Genomic DNA, 21,073 nt, shown 5'->3' on the forward strand with positions numbered 1-21,073 from the left:
GGGCGTTATACACAAATGCACGAGCTTATAATACCCTGTACCACCGTAGTGGTGAAAGGTCTAAAAACAGGCACGAATTATGACCTTCAAGCGGGCGAAAAAGCCATCATACACTGCACGAAAAAGTTTTGTGGCAATTTGGCCCATTCGTGGTGAAACGACCTCTTGAGATGACGGACACTTTGGTATTTTTTGGTGCCAACCTGAACCTTCCATATGACCCAGGCGTAAAAGTCCGATGGATTGAACTGCGGCGAATTTTATACCCTCCACCATAGGATAGGGGGTATATTAACTTTGTAATTCCGTTTGTAACACATCGAAATTTTGCTATAAGACCCCATAAAGTATATATATTCTGGGTCGTGGTGAAATTCTCAGTCGATGTAAGCATGTCCGTCCGTCTGTTGAAATCACGCTAACTTCCAAACGAAAAAAGTAGTTGTTATTGATGTAGGTGGGACGGTGTTGCAAATGGGCCATATCGGACCACTTTTACGTATAGCCCCCATATAAACCGACGCCCAGATTTGGCTTACGGAGCCCCTTGGCGGAGCACAATTCATCCGATCCGGTTGAGATTTGGTATATGGTGTTAGTATATGGTCTCTAACAACCACACAAAAATTGGTCCATATCGGTCCATAACTATATACAGCCCCCATATAAACCGATCCCCAGATTTGGCTTGCGGAGCCTCTAAGAGAAGCACATTTCATCCTATCTGGCTGAAATTTGGTACGTGGTGTAAATATGTGGTCTTTACCAACTACGCAAAAATTGGTCTATATCGGTCAATAATTATATATAGCCCCCATATAAACTGTTCCCCCTATTTTGCTTGCGGAACCTCTTAGAGAAGCAAATTTCATCCGATCTGGCTAAAATTTGGTACATGGTGTTAGTACATAGTATCTAACAACCATGCAAAAATTGGTCCACATCAGTCCATAATTATATATAGCCCCCATAGGTTAGGTTAGGTGGCAGCCCGATGTATCAGGCTCACTTAGACTATTCAGTCCATTGTGAAACCACATTGGTGAACTTCTCTCTTATCACTGAGTGCTGCCCGATTCCATGTTAAGCTCAATGACAAGGGACCTCTTTTTTATAGCCGAGTCCGAACGGCGTTCCAAATTGCACTGAAACCACTTAGAGAAGCTTTGAAACCCTCAGAAATGTCACCAGCATTACTGAGGTGGGATAATCCACCGTTGAAAAACTTTTTGGTGTTCGGTCGAAGCAGGAATCGAACCCACGACCTTGTGTATGCAAGGCGGGCATGCTAAACATTGCACCACGGTGGCTCCCATATAGCCCCCATATAAAACGATCCCCACATTTGATCTCCGAAGCCCCTTGGAAGAGCAAAATTCACTGATCCGGTTGACAACCATGCAAAACTTGGTCCATACCGGTCTTAATTATATATAACCCCCATTTAAACCGATCCCAGATTTGTAAAAATGTTATTTCTATAGAAAATTTTGTCAACATTTTATTTCTATAGAAAATTTTGTCAAATTTTTATTTCTATAGAAAAGTTTGTCAAAATTTTATTTTTATAGAAAATTTTGTCAAAATTTTATTTCTATAGAAAATTTTGTTAAAATTTTATTTCTATAGAAAATTTTGTCAAAATTTTATTTCTATAGACAATTTTGTCAAAATTTTATTTCTATAGACAATTTTGTCAAACTGAATTTTATAGGTACTTAAATATCCTTTTTTTGAGAAGACAGTGTTACGAAGTTTTAAGATACCTTGCCAGCGGCAAATGTTACCGCAACCCAAGTAATTCAATTGTGGACGACAGTCTGTAGTAGAAGTTTCTACGCAATCCATGGTGGAGGGTACATAAGATTCGGCCGAACTTACGGCCGTTTATACTTGTTTCGGTTGAATTGTAACGAGTAACCTTCTCTTTAAACGAGAAATTTAAGATTTTTCTAGAAACCAATTTTAAGTTAGGTTGGGTATAGTGACAGACATTATTTTAGTTACAATTAGACCATTCAATACATTGTGATATCACACTGAAGAACTTCTCATTTTTTCAAGGGAAAAGGTACCTCCACTTTATAGCCGACTCCGAACTGCGTTCTACATTACGGTGAAAACAGAGAAACTTTGAAACATGTCACCAGCATTACTGGGAGGTTTTTGGTTTTTGCTCGAAATTGGGATTGAACCCAATACCCTTCAAATGCATTGCACCACGGTGTCTCCCAAATAAACATTATTTTTATACATCCAGATTCGGACATAGTGTCCATATATGGACAGATTTCGGAGGACCGTACGATTTGCACACATCCTCTTGAAGAAGCATAAATCATAAAGTTATATATATTTATTTATCGATATATTAAATTCGCTCATCAGCGAATAACACATGTGATTATATACCATTTCCACTACACTTCCATTCCAATTTATACAAACATTATTTTGAAATTTATATGAAATTATAATACGGTAATTTTCTATGGGTCTCAATTAAAATTTCAATTGAATTTCTAACTCCAAATTCTTTATTGTAACAAACGTATGAACTTTAAGCATGCAATCATTTAAAAAAAAAATAAATAAATAAATAAAAAAAAATAAATTGCTCACTCACATCAAGCTCACAAAAACTTAAAGGACTGCTGCCATGCATGCTCTAGTTCCATCATTTCATAGACTTTCTTTAAGTATTTGCACACAACACAACCGTAGGGGATTTGCATGTATGCAAACCAAGTATGAAAATAATGGGATTGAAAGTTGTTTTCTCTGTTAGTTTTGCATAAATTTCGACATGTGCATGCTGTGCACAAGAAACTTAGAAATGAACGACTACGAAGAAGAAAGATTGAAAGCAATTCCCTTCTTCTGAAGGAGAAGAGAAATGCAGAAAACAACGGTATTAATTTCGGTCACTACAAATTCCGCCTTCGGTCTCCCAATAATTTGAATTAGAAATTCATGTTGCTGGAATTGTATTCTTTTTGCAAATTCTAGAGAATTTAAAAATTCCGTGAATAGTGATTAAAATCTCAAATAGGGACTAAAAGTCGATCTAGATAGATAGAGACCCATATAAATAAATATGGACCATTTTAACATCATGCATGTGCTTGAGAAAAAGAATGAAGAGATCAGTTTGCATAGAGGCTATATTAGACATTTAAAAAAAAAAAATTATGGGACTCAAATTACATTTCAGGCAAATCGAACTCAAATTGCGGTTTTTTCTTCAACATATTGCGTTATTGATCTTTACGGAGCCACCGTGGTGCAATGGTACAATGGGTCATGGGTTCTATTCCTGTTTCGACCGAACACAAAAAATTTTCAGCGGTGGATTATCCTATCTTTTGGCAGCCACCGTGGTGCAATAGTTAGCATGCCCGCCTTGCATACATATGGTCGTGAGTTCACCTCCAGTATCGACCGAACACCAAAAAGTTTTTCAGCAGTAATGCTGGTGACATTTCTTAGGATTTCGAAACTTCTCTAAGTGGTTTCACCGTAATGTGAAATGCCGTTCGGATTCGGTTCCTTTTCGTTGAGCTAAACAAAGAATCGAATCATTGACAAAAGAGAGCTATCACCAGAGATGGTCTGTATTAAACTTTTTAGGTTTGCGACAGCCTCAAAGTTGTAATCGTCACACACGCCTGACGTGTAAAAGTAACAAAAGTCGCAAATTCAACATACTGATAAAATACCAAAATGATGATATGTGTGCAGAAGTTTAAATTCTCAGAAATGTTCATAAAATTAATAACGAATTAAAAAACACGCTGGAGAAAACGTGACAGTCTATACTCGCTCATTATTAAACTTTCACAAACTCCTGCAATCTTAAACAAACCATTTTTGACTCATTAGAGTCAATTTCCACACTACCAAAAATTGCCAAAACTCCAGAATCGTATGGATCACCCAGAAAAAATTTGAAGTTGCGTATCAGAGATATAACACAAGTTGAGTTTTCAATAAATACAATGCATATGTTTGCATCCCTTTCATTGGGAAACCAAACTAAATTAGATTAAATTTTTTTCATAGTTTCTTTTGTTCAAAATTTTGATTACTATATTAAGTTTATGGGAGCCACCGTGGTGCAATGGTTAGAATGCCCGCCTTGCATGCACAAGGTCGTGGGTTCGATTCCTGCTTCGACCGAACACCAAAAAGGTTTTCCAGCGGTGGATTATCCCGCCTCAGTAATGGTGGTGACGGTTCTGAGGGTTTCAAAGCTTCTCTAAGTGGTTTCACTGCAAGGTGGAACGCCGTTCGGACTCGGCTATAAAAAGGAGGTCCCTTGTCATTGACCTTAACATGGAATCGGGCAGCATTCAGTGATAAGAGAGAAGTTCGCCAATGTGGTATCACAATGGACTGAATAGTCTAAGTGAGCCTGATACATCGGGCTGCCACCTAACCTAAATTTATGACGTTTGGGGTAAAATCACGGTTGTCACACGAGCCAATAATCTAGCAAAATTTAGAGAAAAATTTACCAAAAAACTATAAATTTTATTTTTATAGAAAATTTTGTCTAAATTTTATTTCTATAGAAAATTTTGTCAAAATTTTATTTCTATAGGAAATTTTGTAAAAATTTTAGTTCTATAGGAAATTTTGGCAAAATTTTATTTCTTATAGGAAATTTTATCAAATATTTAGTTCTATAGGAAATTTTGGCAAAATGTTAGTTCTTATAGGAAATTTTGTCAAAATTTTATTTCTATAGGAAATTTTGTCAAAATTTTATTTCTATAGAAAATTTTCTCAAAATTTTATTTCTATAGAAAATTTTGACACAATTTTATTTCAACAGAAAATGTTGTCAAAATTTTATTTCTATAGAAAATTTTGTCAAAATTTTATTTCTTATAGGAAATTCTGTCAAAATTTATTTCTATAGGAAATTTTGGCAAAATTTTATTTCTTATAGGAAATTTTGTCAAAATTTTATTTCTTATAGTAAATTTTGTCAAAATTTTAGTTCTATAGAGAATTTTGTCTAAATTTTATTTCGATAAGAAATTTTGTCAAAATTTTATTTCTATAGAAAATGTTGTCAAAATTTTATTTCTATAGAACATGTTGTCAAAATTTTACTTCTATAGAACATTTTGTCAAAATTTTACTTCTATAGAAAATTTTGGCAAATTTTTAGTTCTATAGGAAATTTTGGCAAAATTATATTTCTTATAGGAAATTTTGTCAAAATTTTATTTCTATAGAACATTTTGTCAAAATTTTATTTCTATAGAAATTTTTCTCAAAATTTTATTTCTATGAAAAATTTTTCAAAATTTTATTTCTATGGAAAAATTCCTCAAAATTTTATTTCTATAGAATATCTGTCAACATTTATTTCTATTGAACATTCTGCCAAATTTTATATAGACAGTTTTGTCATCATTTTTCTTCTATAGAAAATTTTTTCAATTTTATTTTTATAGAAATTTTTGTCAAAATTTTACTTCTACAGAAAATTTTGTCAAAATTTTATTTCTATAGAAAATATTGTCAAAATTTTATTTCTATTGAAAAAAATTGTCAAAACTTTATTTTTAAAAAAATTTTATCAAAAGTTTACTTCTATAAAAAATTATGTCAAAATTTTATTTCTTATAGGAAATTTTGTCAAAATTTTAGTTTTATAGGATATTTATGCCAAATTTTAGTTCTAACGGAATTTTTGTCAACATTTTATTTCTATAGGAATTTTTTTTTTAACTGTATTTCTTATAGGAAATTTTGTCAAAATTTTAGTTTTGTAGGAAATTTTGGCAAAATTTTAGTTTTGTAGGAAATTTTGGCAAAATTTAGTTCTAAGGAAAATTTTGTTAAAATTTTATTTCTATAGAAAATTTTATCAAATTTTTTTTTTTCTATGGAAAATTTTCTTAAAATTTTATTTCTATGGAAAATTTTTTCAAAATTTTATTTCTATAGAAATAAAATTTCTATAGAAATTTTTCTCAAAATTTTATTTCGATTGAAAATTGTTATACCCTTCACCACTACTGTGGTACAGGGTATAATAAGTTTGTGCATTTGTATGTAACGCCAAGAAGGAAAAATCTGAGACCCATCGTTTAGTATACCGATCGTCTTAGAATTAAATTCTGAGTCAAATTAGCGATGTCCGTCTGTCTGTCTCTTCATGTATTTTTGTGCGCAAAGTACAGGTCGCAGTTTAAGTCGATCGGCCTCAAATTTGGCATAGAGTCGTTTTTTGGAACAAAGACAATCGCTATTGATTTTGGTTCAGATTTAGACATAGCTGCCATATATATTTATTCCCGATCTGGTCATAATTGGCGTGTTTATCAACCGATGTTCTTCAAATACAGTACATCCGAATATTTTATGAGTCTCGTAAAACTTAAAAAATATAAGCTAAATCGGTTCAGATTTAGATATAGCTCCCATATATAGCTTTCGCCCGATTTACACTCATATGACCACAGATGCCAATCTTTTTGCTCCGATTTAGCTGAAATTTTGTACAGGGAGTAGAATTAGCATTGTAGCTGTGCGTGCCAAATTTGGTTGAAATCGGTTCATATTTAGATATAGCTCCCATATATAGCTTTCGCCCGATTTACACTCATATGACCACAGAGGCCAATTTTTTTGCTCCGATTTAGTTGAAATTTTGCACAGGGAGCACAATTATCATTGTAGCTATGCGTGCCAAATTTGGTTGAAATCGGTTCAGATTCAAATATATCTCCCTTATATAACTTTCGCCCGATTTACACTCATATGACCACAGAGGCCAATTTTTAACTCCGATTTAGTTGAAATTTTGTACAGGGAGTAGAATTAGCATTGTAGCTATGCGTGCCAAATTTGGTTGAAATCGGTTCAGATTTAGATATAGCTCCCATATATATGTTTTTCTGATTTCGACAAAAATGATCAAAATACCAACTTTTTCCTTGTAAAACCGTCACTGCATAGTCGAAAAGTAGTAAAAATGACTTTAATTTTCCTAAACTTCTAATACATATATATCGAGCGATAAATCAAAAATAAACTTTTGCGAAGTTTCCTTAAAATTGCTTCAGATTTAAATGTTTCCCATCTTTATTTAGTAACATTGTGTTCCACCCTGGTGCATTAGCCAACTAAAATTTTGAGTCTATAGATTTTGTAGAAGTCTATCAAATTCTGTCCAGATCGAGTGATATTTAAATGTATGTATTTGGGACAAACATTTATATATAGCCCCCAACACATTTGACGGATGCGATAGGGTATCGAAAATTTAGATCTACAAAGTGGTGCAGGGTATAATATAGTCGGCCCGCCCGACTTTAGACTTTCCTTACTTGTTTTTCTATCGAAAATTTCCTGAAAATTTTATTTTTATAGAAAATTATGCCAAAATGTTATTTCAATAGAAAATTTTCTCAAAATTTTATTTCAATAGAAAATTTTGTCAAAATTTTATTTCCACAGAAAACTTTATCAAACATTTTAAAAATATTTAAATATTTTAAAATTTTGATAAAATGTTCGATAGAAATATAATTTTCTATAAAATTTGGTCAAAATTTGATTTCTATAAAAACTTTTGCCAACATTTCAGTTCTAGTAGAAAATTTTCTTAGATTTTTGATTTTCATAGAAAATTTTGTCAATATTTTGATTTCTTTAGAATATTTTGTCAAACTTTTTTATTTTTATAGAAAATTTTCTCAAAAATTTTATTTCTATAGAAAATTTTGCCCATATTTTTATGGAAAATTGTGTAAGTACCTCTTAGATGGAGCTATATCAAATGGACCAATGTAAACCATATTCGAAATATCTATTTACCAATCAACCATGTAAAATTCCAAGTACATCGAAAAACTACCACCCAAATTTTTTTTAAAATATTATCAACTCGGTAGATAAGGTTATGTGGCATAGCGTCGGTTGAATGCATTGTTGTTGAGATAATCCATGTCGAAAGTTGTTAGAAATAATCGCACGAAAATGTTCCTGATTTTATTCTATTTTTGGGCAATAAAATTCTTCTATGAATCAAAAACTTCAGGCTTTACGAAAGAGCTGTCAGGTTGTAAATTGCAACTCTAAGGTTGCCCAAATCCCACATATAAAAAAGGCGTCTCTCATTTGCGCAGTTCATCTGTGCCATGTCCAGCTCCTTATTTACAGTAGCGTTTGCTTCATATCTTTTTGTAAAATCGTTTTTGCAAAATCGCCTATTGGTGCGAAGTATAATGACTATTGTATGAGCTGTCATGATGCGGAGGAAAAGGAATCAATAAAACACCTCTAGTGTGAGTGTCCTGCATTTTGTGTAAGGCGTAAGCAAATTTTAGGGGCATATAGCTTCAGATTACTGGCGGACCTGGAAAGCGTTAACTTAAACAGTCTGCTAATGTTTTTGGAACAATCTGGTTGGTTCAACAGAAGAAAATAATCGAGAAGGTTCAACGGTTAAAACTAGAAGTGCCCATATGTAATAGGTACTTTTAGTTAATGTGGTATCACAATGGACTGAATAGTCTAAGTGAGCCTGAATCTTAATCGGGCTGCCACTTTAACCTAACCTAACCTAACCTTCATATCTCCAGTCAAATCTGATGCAGATCGTGGCCTTTTCGGATTAAGATCTTGCTTGACTCTCGAATCGTTATATATAAATGTAGCAAAGGAAAAATACATCATAATATACTTCCATTTTATAGTGAAATATACGAAAATCAGACACATTGCATAATCTACAAATCTGGTTGAGAAAAAATCTTTGCTATCCTCCTCATTCACTACTGCTGAGGATGAAATGATCTTTATCCCATACACAGAGTGACAAATGATTTTGTACGTTTTGTATATGATACCACTGCAGTTTTTGTATCATCTATTTTCGACCGTACTCTAGCAAATTTTGAAGAAAACAAACAAAAAAGCTTGTCCAACATTCTATATTCATCTTCTGTTTATTCTTTATCACTTCTCAGAGGAATTTGCTTCCCCGGTAGCAAATGTTTTTCTCATTTTTAACATTCGACAAAAACATTGCTTGAATATGAGACTGTCTGTTTATTCAGATTCGTAGTAGCTCTTCATGTTTTTTATTTTCCTTACACATGTCCTGTTGCACTTTAAGTGTTGGCAGTTGCGTGTGTGTGGGTGTGAGTGTATGCATACATTTGCAAAAACGTAGTTTTCTTAATAGCATGCAGATAAGCATAACTCTAGCCAGAGACATTTTCAAATGCATTCTGCATCAGAGTTGACAAATAATCCTATTAATAATGCTCATATTAGTTTTTCATAGTCTCAAACATAAGCTGGCATTTGAAATTTAAATATTTTCTAGAAAACTTTTTCGCTACATAAATTTAACAATGGCGAATATAAAACACTAATTATCGTTTGGGGTAGGATGAAATATACAATATGAGACCAATCCGAACAAACAGTTGGCATTAACATAAATTAAGATACTTTTTTATACCCTCCACCATAGGATGGGGGGTATATTAGCTTTGTCATTCCGTTTGTAACACATCGAAATATTGCTCTAAGACCCCATAAATATATATATTCTGGGTCGTGGTGAAATTCTGAATCGATCTAAGCATGTCCGTCCGTCTGTTGAAATCACGATAACTTCCGAACGAAGCAAGCTATCGACTGAAACTTGGCACAAGTAGTTGTTATTGATGTATGTCGGACGGTATTGCAAATGGGCTATATCGGTCCACTTTTATGTATAGCCCCCATATAAACGGACCCTCAGATTTGGCTTGCGGAGCCTCAAAGAGAAGTAAATTTCATCCGATCCTGCTGAAATTTGGTATATGGTGTTAGTATGTGGTCTCTAACAACCTTGCAAAAATTGGTCCACAAAGTTCCTTAATTATATATAGCCCCCCTATAAACCAATCTCCGGATTTGGATTGCGAAGCCTCAAAGAGAAGCAAATTTCATCCGATCCTGCAAAAATTGGTCCACATCGGTCCATAATTAAATATAGCCCCCATATAAACCGAATGCCAGATTTGGCTTGCGGAGCTTCCAAGAGAAGCAAATTTCATCCGATCCGGCTGAAATTCGGTACACGGTTTTGGTATATGGTCTCTAACAACCATGCAAAAATTGGTCTACATCGGTCCATAATTATATATAGCCTCCATATAAACCGATCCCCCGATTTGGCTTGCGGAGCCTCAAACAAATTTCATCCGATCCCGCTGAAATTTGATACATGGTGTTGGTATATGGTCTCTAACAACCATGCAAAAATTGGTTCACGTCGGTCCATAATTATATATAGCCCCCATATAAACCGATCGCCAGATTTGGTTTGCGGAGCTTCAAAGAGAAGCAAATTTCACCCGATCCGGCTGAAATTCGGTACACGGTTTTGGTATATGGTCTCTAACAACCATGCAAAAATTGGTCTACATCGGTCCATAATTATATATAGCCCCCATATAAACCGATCCCCAGATTTGGCTTTCGGAGCCTCAAAGAGAATCAAATTTCATCCGATCCTGCTAAAATTTGGTACACAATTTTGGTATATGGTATCTAACAACCATGCAAAAATTGGTCCACATCGGTCCATAAATATATATAGCCCCCATATAAACCGAGCCTCAAGCAAATTTCATCCGATCCGGCTGAAATTTGGTACACAGTTTTGGTATATGGCCCCCACATATAAACCGATCGCCAGATTTGGATTGCGGAGCCCCTTGGAGAAGCACATTTCATCCGATCCGGCTGAAATTTGGAACATGGTGTAGGTATATGGTCTCTAACATATTATCCAGTTCAAATTTGGAACGTGGTGTTAGTATATGGCCGCTAACAACCATATCAAAATTGGTCCATATCGGTCTATAGTTATATATAGCCGATCCCCAATCACACAAAAATTGGTCCATATCGGTTCATAATCATGGTTGCCACTCGAGCCAAACATAATCTACCAAAATTTTTTCTATAGAAAATTTTGTCAAAATTTTATTTCTACAGAAAATTTTGTCAAAATTTTATTTCTATCGAAAATTTTGTCAAACTGAATTATATACATATTTAATCGGTCTTTTTTAATTTAATATATAATACGTATGGACTTACTTACAATTTTGAAGACGGTGTTAGGAGGTTTTAAGATACCTTGCCATGGGCAAGCGTTACCGCAACCCAAGTAATTGGATTGTGGATGGCAGTGTTTAGAAGAAGTTTCTACGCAATCCTTGGTGGAGGGTACATAAACTTCGGCCTGGCCGAACTTACGGCCGTATATACTTGTTATATCTCGTATAAAATACAACTTTTTTTATCCAAAATGCTAGTGCGTGACATGCATATTTAACTTGTAGTTTCAACAAGACACTGCCACATGCCACACAGCACGCATAATAATGGAGTTATTGGGAGGCGATTTCGGTGAACATTTTATTTCCATTTTGGGGCCAGTGGATTGGCCGCCTAGTACGTGCAATTTAACGATTTTGGACTATTTTTGTGTGGCTATATTAAAGTTTATGTCTATCGATATAAGCCCGCTTTAATTGACGCATTAGAAGGAGTTCCGATTGTAACTAAATCCAAAAAGGGACTATATCCGTCGTATGACAAGTCCATTTGTCGAGGCATTTTTTTAATATGTTTTCTAGTGGTTTATTAAAAAAAGAAGTACAATCTATTAAATATTTTGCATTTAATATAAATATAAATGCAAATAGATTAACAACCTTATGTTGGATGCCTTTTTTCCTAACATAGACATCACGCTTTATTTTGTGTGCACCATTCATTTCGTCGATTTATTTAAACAAATAAAGTTCTCTTTTTATTGCTCATATTAAATTTAATCTTGCTAAGTTTCTTTTTTCATTTATTTCCAGAGTTTTTATTTTTTTATTTTTTTTTTATTTTCCTATAGTTTTTATTACACAACGAGATATTTAACCACTTAGTTTCATTTCATATCAGATTAAAACCACTTAACATAGCAACTTATAAGTGCAGAAGTTTTGTTTGCTTTAGTTTCCAAACCATGTATCAAACTTTTGTACTTACTTAAAATGTTCGTTGAACTCCCTCAAGCTCATACGCGGCAGACATATTTCAGTTTAATGTATTTTTTATTTGAATTTTTATTTCTGGTTTAAATGCTATTAAAAAATATGTGGCAAAACTTTAATATGGGAAATTTATTTTTTTTTTTTTTCTTTGTTTCCAGGGTTTTATAAAAATCTACAAACAGTTCTTTCCCCAAGGAGATCCCAGTAAATTTGCATCGTTAGTATTTCGAGTATTTGATGAAAATAATGTAAGTACTATTTATTTATAAAATTGCTGTGACCATTAAGTTGGTATAAAAATTACACACACTCATTTGAAATAAGCGCACATACCTAATTTAAAATTTTAATTTTGCTAATATTGTGGTATGTATTTAAATGAATTCTCAAATACAAAAAAAAAAAACAAACATAATAGTCTTTGAAAATTTTGAGATTTTTATTGGAATCTTTATTATAATTACAAATTACAATAAATGTATAATAACAAAAGGCATTAGCAACTAAGGCTATCGGTTTGCACTCTCCACTGTAGTTAACTGTTCAAGGGAGCGTATGATTACGAATGCCACACATTGGCGTATACCACATACGGCACACAGTACTGCAGATCACGATTGCAACAGTTGGTAGAAATAAATATATACGTATATAGAAATAAAATTTTGACAAAATTTTCGATAGAAACAAAATTTTGACAAAACTCCACCTAAAACTAAATTTTTACAACATTTTCTATAGAAATAAAATGTTGACAAAATTTTTATAGAAATAAAATGTTGACAATATTTTCTATAGAAAAATAATTTGACAAAATTTTCTATAGAAATAAAATTTTGACAAAATTTTCTATAGAAATAAAATTTTGACAAAATTTTCTATAGAAATAAAATTTTGACAAAATTTTCTATAGAAATAAAATTTTGACAAAATTTTCTATAGAAATAAAATTTTGACAAAATTTTCTATAGAAATAAAATTTTGACAACATTTTCTATAGAAATAAAATGTTGACAAAATTTTTATAGAAATAAAATGTTGACAGTATTTTCTATAGAAATAAAATTTTGACAAAATTTTCTATAGCAATAAAATTTTGACAAAATTTTCTATAGAAATAAAATTTTGAACAAATTTTCTATAGAAATGAAATTTTGAAAAAATTTTCTATAGGAATAACATTTTGAAAAATTCTCTATAGAAATAAAACAAAAAAAATTCTATAGAAATAAAATTTTGACAAAATTTTCTATAGAAATAAAATTTTTACACCATTTTCTATAGGAATAAAATTTTGACAAAATTTTCTATAGGAATAAAATTTTGACAAAATTTTCTATAGAAATAAAATTTTGAAAAAATTTTCTATATGAATAAAATTTTGAAAAAAAACTCTATAGAAATAAAACAAAACAAAATCTGTAGAAATAAAATTTTGAACAAATTTTCTATAGAAATAAAATTTTCAAAAAATTTTCTATATGAATAAAATTTTGAAAAAAATTTCCATAGAAATAAAACAAAACAAAATTTTCAATAGAAATAAAATTTTGATAAAATTTTCTAAAGAAATAAAATTTTGACAAAATTTTCTATAGAAATAAAATTTTGAAAAAATTTTTTAGAGAAATAAAATTTTGACAAAATTTTCTAGAGAAATAAAATTTTGACAAAATTTTCTATAGAAATAAAATCTTGACAAAATTTTCTATAGAAATAAAATGTTGACAAAGTTTTCTATAGAAATAAAATTGTGACAACATTTTCTATCAAAATAAAATGTTGACAAAATTTTCTATAGAAAAAAAAATTTTGGCAAAATTTTCTATAGAAATAAAACTTTGACAAAATTTTCTATAGAAATAAAATTTTGACAAAATTTTCTAGAGAAATAAAATTTTGACAAAATTTTCTATAGAAATAAAATCTTGACAAAATTTTCTATAGAAATAAAATGTTGACAAAGTTTTCTATAGAAATAAAATTGTGACAAAATTTTCTATAAAAATAAAATGTTGACAAAATTTTCTATAGAAAAAAAAATTTTGACAAAATTTTCTATAGAAATAAAACTTTGACAAAATTTTCTATAGAAATAAAATTTTAACAAAATTTTCTATAGAAATAAAATTTTGACAAAATTGTCTATAGAAATAAAATTCTTTCCAAATTTTCTATAGAAATAAAATTCTTGCCAAATTTTCTATAGAAATAAAATTTTGACAAAATTTTCTATAGAAATAAAATTTTGACCAAATTTTCTATGGAAATAAAATTTTGACAAAATTGTCTATAGAAATAAAATTCTGACAAAATTTTCTATAGAAATAAAATTTTTACAAAATTTTCTATAGAAATAAAATTTTGACAAAATTTTCTATAGAAATAAAATTTTGACAAAATTTTCTTTAGAAATAAAATTTTAACAAAATTTTCTATAGAAATAAAATTTTTACAAAATTTTCTATAGAAATAAAATTTTTACAAAATTTTCTATAGAAATAAAATTCTTTCCAAATTTTCTATAGAAATAAAATTCTTGCCAAATTTTCTATAGAAATAAAATGTTGACAAAATTTTCTATAGAAATAAAATGTTGACCAAATTTTCTATGGAAATAAAATTTTGACAAAATTGTCTATAGAAATAAAATTCTGACAAAATTTTCTATAGAAATAAAATTTTTACAAAATTTTCTATAGAAATAAAATTTTGACAAAATTTCCTATAGAAATAAAATTTTGACAAAATTTTCTATAGAAATAAAATTTTGACAAAATTTTCTATAGAAATAAAATTTTGACAAAATTTCCTATAGAAATGAAATTTTGACAAAAATTTCGGCATAAGTCGGCTATCATGCAAAACCTTTTTTCGGAAGGTTCAAGTTCGGTTCATTGTTGGATTTAATGAACTGCCTAAATTTATTCTGATAATTGGTTGATAGGTTTGCTGCATGTAGAGGATGCTGATGAGGAATGTGGTAATTCCGAAACGTGCGTCCATCCAACCATCTTGCAGTCTATAGGGCTTTGCCCAAATAAATTTGTCAAACATTCTTTTCCTCTGTTGGTTAAGCTACACTTGTAGTTTAGTCAATGCATGGTTTTAAGCTGAAATTATAAAACAACAACAATGCTTAAAGAACAAAACCAACAATAACAAAACAAAACGAAAATTTTCTATAGAAATAAAAATTTGACAAATTTGCTATAGAAATAAAATTTTGCAAAATTTTTTAAAGAAATAAATTTTTGCAAAATTTTCTATAGAAATAAAATTGTGCAAAATTTTTATAGAAATAAAATTTTGACAAAATTTTCTATGGAAATAAAATTTTGATAAAATTTTCTATAGAAATAAAATTTTGACAATATTTTCTATAGAAATAAAATTTTAACAAAATTTTCTATAGAAATAAAACTTTGACAAAATTTTCTATAGAAATAAATTTTTGACAAAATTTTCTATAGAAATAAAATTTTAACAAAATTTTCCAAAGAAATAAAATTTTGACAAAATTTTCTATAAAAGTAAAATTGGACAAAACTTTTAACCACAAAAATTTAATAAAACACTGCGAAATATGATTTGTCTATTTACTAGATAGTTGGTAAAATTTTGTTAAAAATTTGGTAGATTATTGATTTTTGGCTCGAGTGACAACCGTGTTGCGCATACGTTGTGCACATATACTAAAGGTGGAATTACATACCATCAGTGTTGCCAGTATTTTCCTGCCTCTTATCCCCAAATTGGGACGCTTGCAACCCCAAAAATCCCCAATAAATTGTTTGAAATTGTTTTTTTAAGAAATAGGCTCTGCTGTAGAAAATCCGTAAGAGATTGAAAATTGAAAAAATGCATGAGCGTGTGTGAGAAATAAAATTGGTTCGTGAATGTATTTGAATAAAATTTATGTAAAATGTCGCTCTCGAAAAAAAAAAATCAAGATTTAATTCATACTCGTATTTTAACTGAAATTAATTTAGCTTTCGAACTATATTCTATTTCTGAAGATTGGTACCTTTGCTGATTTCCGTTTGAAAAAAGTCGTGAGGTTCGTGAATCACGAGAATTATCGTGAATCGTGCGTGAACGCGAGTCTTTAAAGTTGTTCGTGCGTGTGTACTGGTTTTCATTTCGTGAATGTCCATGAGTTGGATTGGATGCAACACGTATCGTGCGTGAGCGTACGTGAATAAAAATTTTGTTTCATGAATGTGCGTGAGTGTGAGTGAAATTTCAGTCACGTGCACACATCTAGTGTAGGGTATTTTACGATTCAATTCATTTCGTCTTATAAACATGGCTTTGATAGTCGTCTTTATTCTGCGAAAACGTTTCGACTCATTTCCAATGTGAGTGAATGATATAGTATCGCCATGAAATTAAATTTCAATGATTCCTACAAGAATCATTAACGGACTACTTTCCATTAGATTTTATACAGAAATCAAAAACAAATATGGCTTTACAATCTTGACTACATATATCATGCATAGTACCTACGGTAGATTTATTTTCTTTCATCGTCATGATGGAGAACAAATTTGTTTTAACGTATTGAAAGATATAGCACGCTGATAAACTCTCACCACAAATGGATCGCAATGAATTGATTTCATCAATTTGTAACGGCCTTCATCAGAAAAATTGTCAACTTGTTCCGAGAATTATCCACTTTGTCAGAGACTCTCAACAACATCAATCATACGCCAACACTTTGAACAACATGAACGACATGAACGACACTTCAAAGATTCATTTTAAAAAATCACCTTCACTTTTCTCACCCCTCCCGAAAATTGAGATATTTAATTCATTTTCACTTTTTTTGGTTTGATTTCGTTTTAGGATGGAGCGATAGAATTTGAAGAGTTCATTAGAGCCTTGTCGATTACATCCAGAGGAAATCTAGATGAGAAGCTACAATGTATGTGAAAATGTTTAAGACCATATGGGATTTTTACAAAAAAAAAAAAATCTTTCAAAATATCGTTCTGTTTCTGTTTCCGTTTCCATTTGTGTTTGTTTTTTTTTTAGGGGCCTTTCGACTGTACGATGTCGATAATGATGGCTACATCACAAGAGAGGAAATGTACAATATCGTGGATGCCATTTATCAAATGGTGGTAAGTAATTGAAAATGGAACAATTTTTGTTTTTTTTTTTATTCTCGATTTTATTTTTTTGGAAAAAAATGTTAACTGAGGTATGACAAAAAATATAGTAATTGAAGTTTTTTATGGAAAGTTACAAACTTAAATGGTTGATTGAATAGCTCTTATCATATTGGTTTGACAATTCTGCGAAGTGCTGTGGTAGTGAAAATGGTCACTTAACCGTTAACCATGAAAAGAAGCTTAACCACTATTCATTATGATTCGTTAAACAGATATGTTGGTATATGAAATTTGTAAGCTAATTGAGACAACCGATCGCTGCAGTGTGGAACGCCGTTCGGACTCGGCTATAAAAAGGAGGTCCCTTGTCATTGAGCTTAACATGGAATCGGGCAGCACTCAGTGATAAGAGAGAAGTTCACCAATGTGGTATCACAATGGACTGAATAGTCTAAGTGGGCCTGATACATCGGGCTGCCACCTAACCTAACCTATGCTTCTCAAAAAAAAACTCCTGAAATGAAAAATGAAATGGATTCCCGGGCTCGAGATGCTAAAATTTTACTTGTTGCCATTGCCACCAAGTTATAAAAGAGTCTCATCACTCAAGATGGGTTTTGATAGAATTTCGGATCATTTTCATTTTTAGTATTTTGTTTTTGTTTTTTTTTTCGAGTACCTTCTACTCGTTAAAAGAAAAATATTCAATAGTGACAGCTAACGATTCCAAAGTAAAAATTTTGTTGCAAAAGCCTTGCCTGTATGGAGGATATATGAACCATGAATCGAATAGAAATTTCTCATCTACGTACCCTGTTAACTGAATTTGCCTGTAGAGAAGAACTGAATCTGTGTCGGGTTTCGGGAGGATACTTCTTGGATATAGACAGATTGTAATAGATTTCAAGATCATGGGTGCTTTTTATGATTAAACGAAATCTATATAAAAAGCGGTATAAATTAAATTGCATAAATTCGACTTATTTAATTTGAATGTAGTCCAAAAACGACTTTTCATAGTGACCAAAATCAATGAATCGACTATAAAAAATTTGAAAAACACGATTTTACATTGAGAGGTAGTTGATTGAGATCTTTTTGTTGGTAAGATAGTCAAAAGTCATAACATTTAAAGTTGTCTTTTCATATACCTGCCGATTTCGATGAAATTTTTCGCACATACTACAAAAATTATTTTGTGTTAAATTTAAAGATAATCGGTTTGTAAAAAGAAGGCGTAAAAAGACATCATTTGTTCAATTCTGGCGAGATATATATATGTATGGGAGCTATATCTAAAATTGATCCGCTCCGATCTATATCTAAAATCAATCCGATCCAAATTCAATAGCGTTTGTTCATGTGCCAGAAAAACACCCTGTACCAATTCTTGATGTTTTTGTAGATGTTGCGAAACATTCCTCTCGCAACTAAGAGCTTCTAGAAATAAAATTTTAAAAATTTTAGAAATAACAAGTATATACGGCCGCAAGTTCGGCCAGGCCGAATCTTATGTACCCACCACCATGGATTGCGTAGAAACTTCTACGAAAGGCTATCATCCACAATCGAAGTACTTGGGTTGTGGTATCTTAAAACTTCTTAACATCGTTTTCTAAATTGTGATTTAGTCCATACATGGTATATAATAGACAAAAAAGTTATGTATAGTTAAGTCTACAAATAATTACGAATCGATATGGATTTTTTGTACGTAGAGAGCCAGAATATAAATATGGGGGTCGCTTATATGTGGGCTATATACAATTATTTGATGAATTGATATGGACCAATTTTTGTGTGATTGGGGATCGATTTATCTGAGGGCCATGTATAACTATAGACCGATATGGACCTAGTTAGGCATGGTTGTTAACGACCATATACTAGCACAATGTACCAAATTTCAACTCACTCGGATGAAATTTGCTCCTCCAAGAGGTTCCAAAACCAAATCTCGGAATCGGTATATATGGGGCTATGTACGATTATGGACTGATATGGACCACTTTTGGCATGGTTGTTAAATATCATATACTACCACCACGTACCAAATTTCAAGCAGATCGGATGAATTTTGCTTCTCCAAAAGGCACCGAAGGTCAAATCTGGGGATCGGTTTATATGGGAGCTATATATAATTATGGACTAATAGGAACCAATTCCTGCATGGTTGGTGGATACCATATACTAACATCACGTACCAAATTCCAACCGAATGGGAATAATTTTGCTCTTCCAAGGGGCTCTGGAGGTCAAATCTGGGGGTCGGTTTATATGGGGCCTATATATAATTATGGACCGATATCGACCAATTTTTGCATGGGAGTTTGAGGCCATATATTAACACCACGTACCAAATTTCAACTGAATCAGATGAATTTTGGTCTTCCAAGAGGTTCCGGAGGTCAAATCTGATGATCGTTTTATATAGGGGCTATATATAAGTATGAACCGATGTGGACCAATTTTTGCATGGTTGTTAAAGACCATATACTAACATCACGTACCAAATTTCAGCCGGATCGGATGAAATTTGCTTCTCTTAGAGGCCTCGCAAGCCAAATCGGGGGATCGGCTTATATGGGGGCTATATATAATTATGGACCGATGTGGACCAATTTTTGCGTGGTTTTTAGAGACCATATACTTACATCACGTACCAAATTTCAGCCGGATCGGATGAAATTTGCTTCTCTTAGAGGCCTCGCAAGCCAAATCGGGGGATCGGTTTATGTGGGGGCTATATATAATTATGGATCGATATCGACCAATTTTTGCATGGTTGTTAAAGACCATATACTAACACTATGTACAAAATTTCAGCCGGATCGGATGAAATTTGCTTCTCTTAGAGGCCTCGCAAGCCAAATCGGGGGATCGGTTTATATGGGGGCTATATATAATTATTGACCGATGTGGACCCATTTTTGCATGGTTGTTAAAGACCATATTCTAACACCATGTACCAAATTTCAGCCGGATCGGATGAAATTTGCTTCTCTTAGAGGCCTCGCAAGCCAAATTTTGGGGTCCGTTTATATGGGGGCTATACGTAAAAGTGGACCGATATGGCCCATTTGCAATACCATCCGACCTACATTAATAACGACTACTTGTGCCAAGTTTTAAGTCGATAGCTTGTTTCGTTCGGAAGTTAGCGTGATTTCAACAGACGGACGGACGGACGGACATGCTCAGATCGACTAAGAATTTCACCACGACCCAGAATATATATACTTTATGGGGTCTTAGAGCAATATTTCGATGTGTTACAAACGGAATGACAAAGTTAATATACCCCCCATCCTATGGTGGTGGGTATAAAAATTTGGCAAAATAGAAATAGAATTTTAAAAAATGTTGATAAAACTTTCTATAGAAATAAAACTTGTTAAAAATTTCTATACAAGTAAAAATTTTAACGACATTTTCTATAGAAATAAAACTTTGGCAAAATTTTCTATAGAAATAAAATTTTGACAAAATTTTCTATAAAAATAGAATTTTGACAAAATTTATATAGAAATAAAATGTTGACACAGTTTTTTATAGAAATAAAATTTTGACAAAATTGTCTATAGAAATAAAATTTTGACAAAATATTTTATGGAAATAAAATTTTGACAAAATTTTCTAGAGAAATAAAATTCTGAAAAAAAAACTAAATAGAAATAAAATTTTGACAAAACTTTCTATAGAAATTAAATTTTAACAAAATTTTCTATAGAAATAATATTTTGGCAAAATATTCTATAGAAATAAAATTTTAATAAAATTTTATATAGAAATTAAATTTTAACAAAATTTTCTATAGAAATAAAATTTTGACAAAATTTTCTATAGAAATAAAATTTTGATAAAACT

The 21,073-nt window shown here is 31.5% G+C and overlaps 1 protein-coding gene across 5 annotated transcripts in view; it reads left to right on the plus strand.

Moving 5' to 3' along the window:
• The window catches only part of LOC142228290 (frequenin-2), a 236,324-nt gene that overhangs the window by 212,842 nt on the left and 2,409 nt on the right, over positions 1 to 21,073 (plus strand). For all 5 annotated transcript variants that reach the window (XM_075298680.1, XM_075298677.1, XM_075298678.1 and 2 more), the window contains 3 exons: positions 12,239 to 12,328; positions 16,938 to 17,016; positions 17,127 to 17,215. In XM_075298680.1, coding sequence (XP_075154795.1) covers positions 12,239 to 12,328; positions 16,938 to 17,016; positions 17,127 to 17,215 — 258 coding nt within the window. The remainder of the gene's footprint in view (positions 1 to 12,238; positions 12,329 to 16,937; positions 17,017 to 17,126; positions 17,216 to 21,073) is intronic.

Source organism: Haematobia irritans, chromosome 3 (assembly GCF_050003625.1).
Source record: "Haematobia irritans isolate KBUSLIRL chromosome 3, ASM5000362v1, whole genome shotgun sequence".
NCBI classification, from domain to species: domain Eukaryota; kingdom Metazoa; phylum Arthropoda; class Insecta; order Diptera; family Muscidae; genus Haematobia; species Haematobia irritans.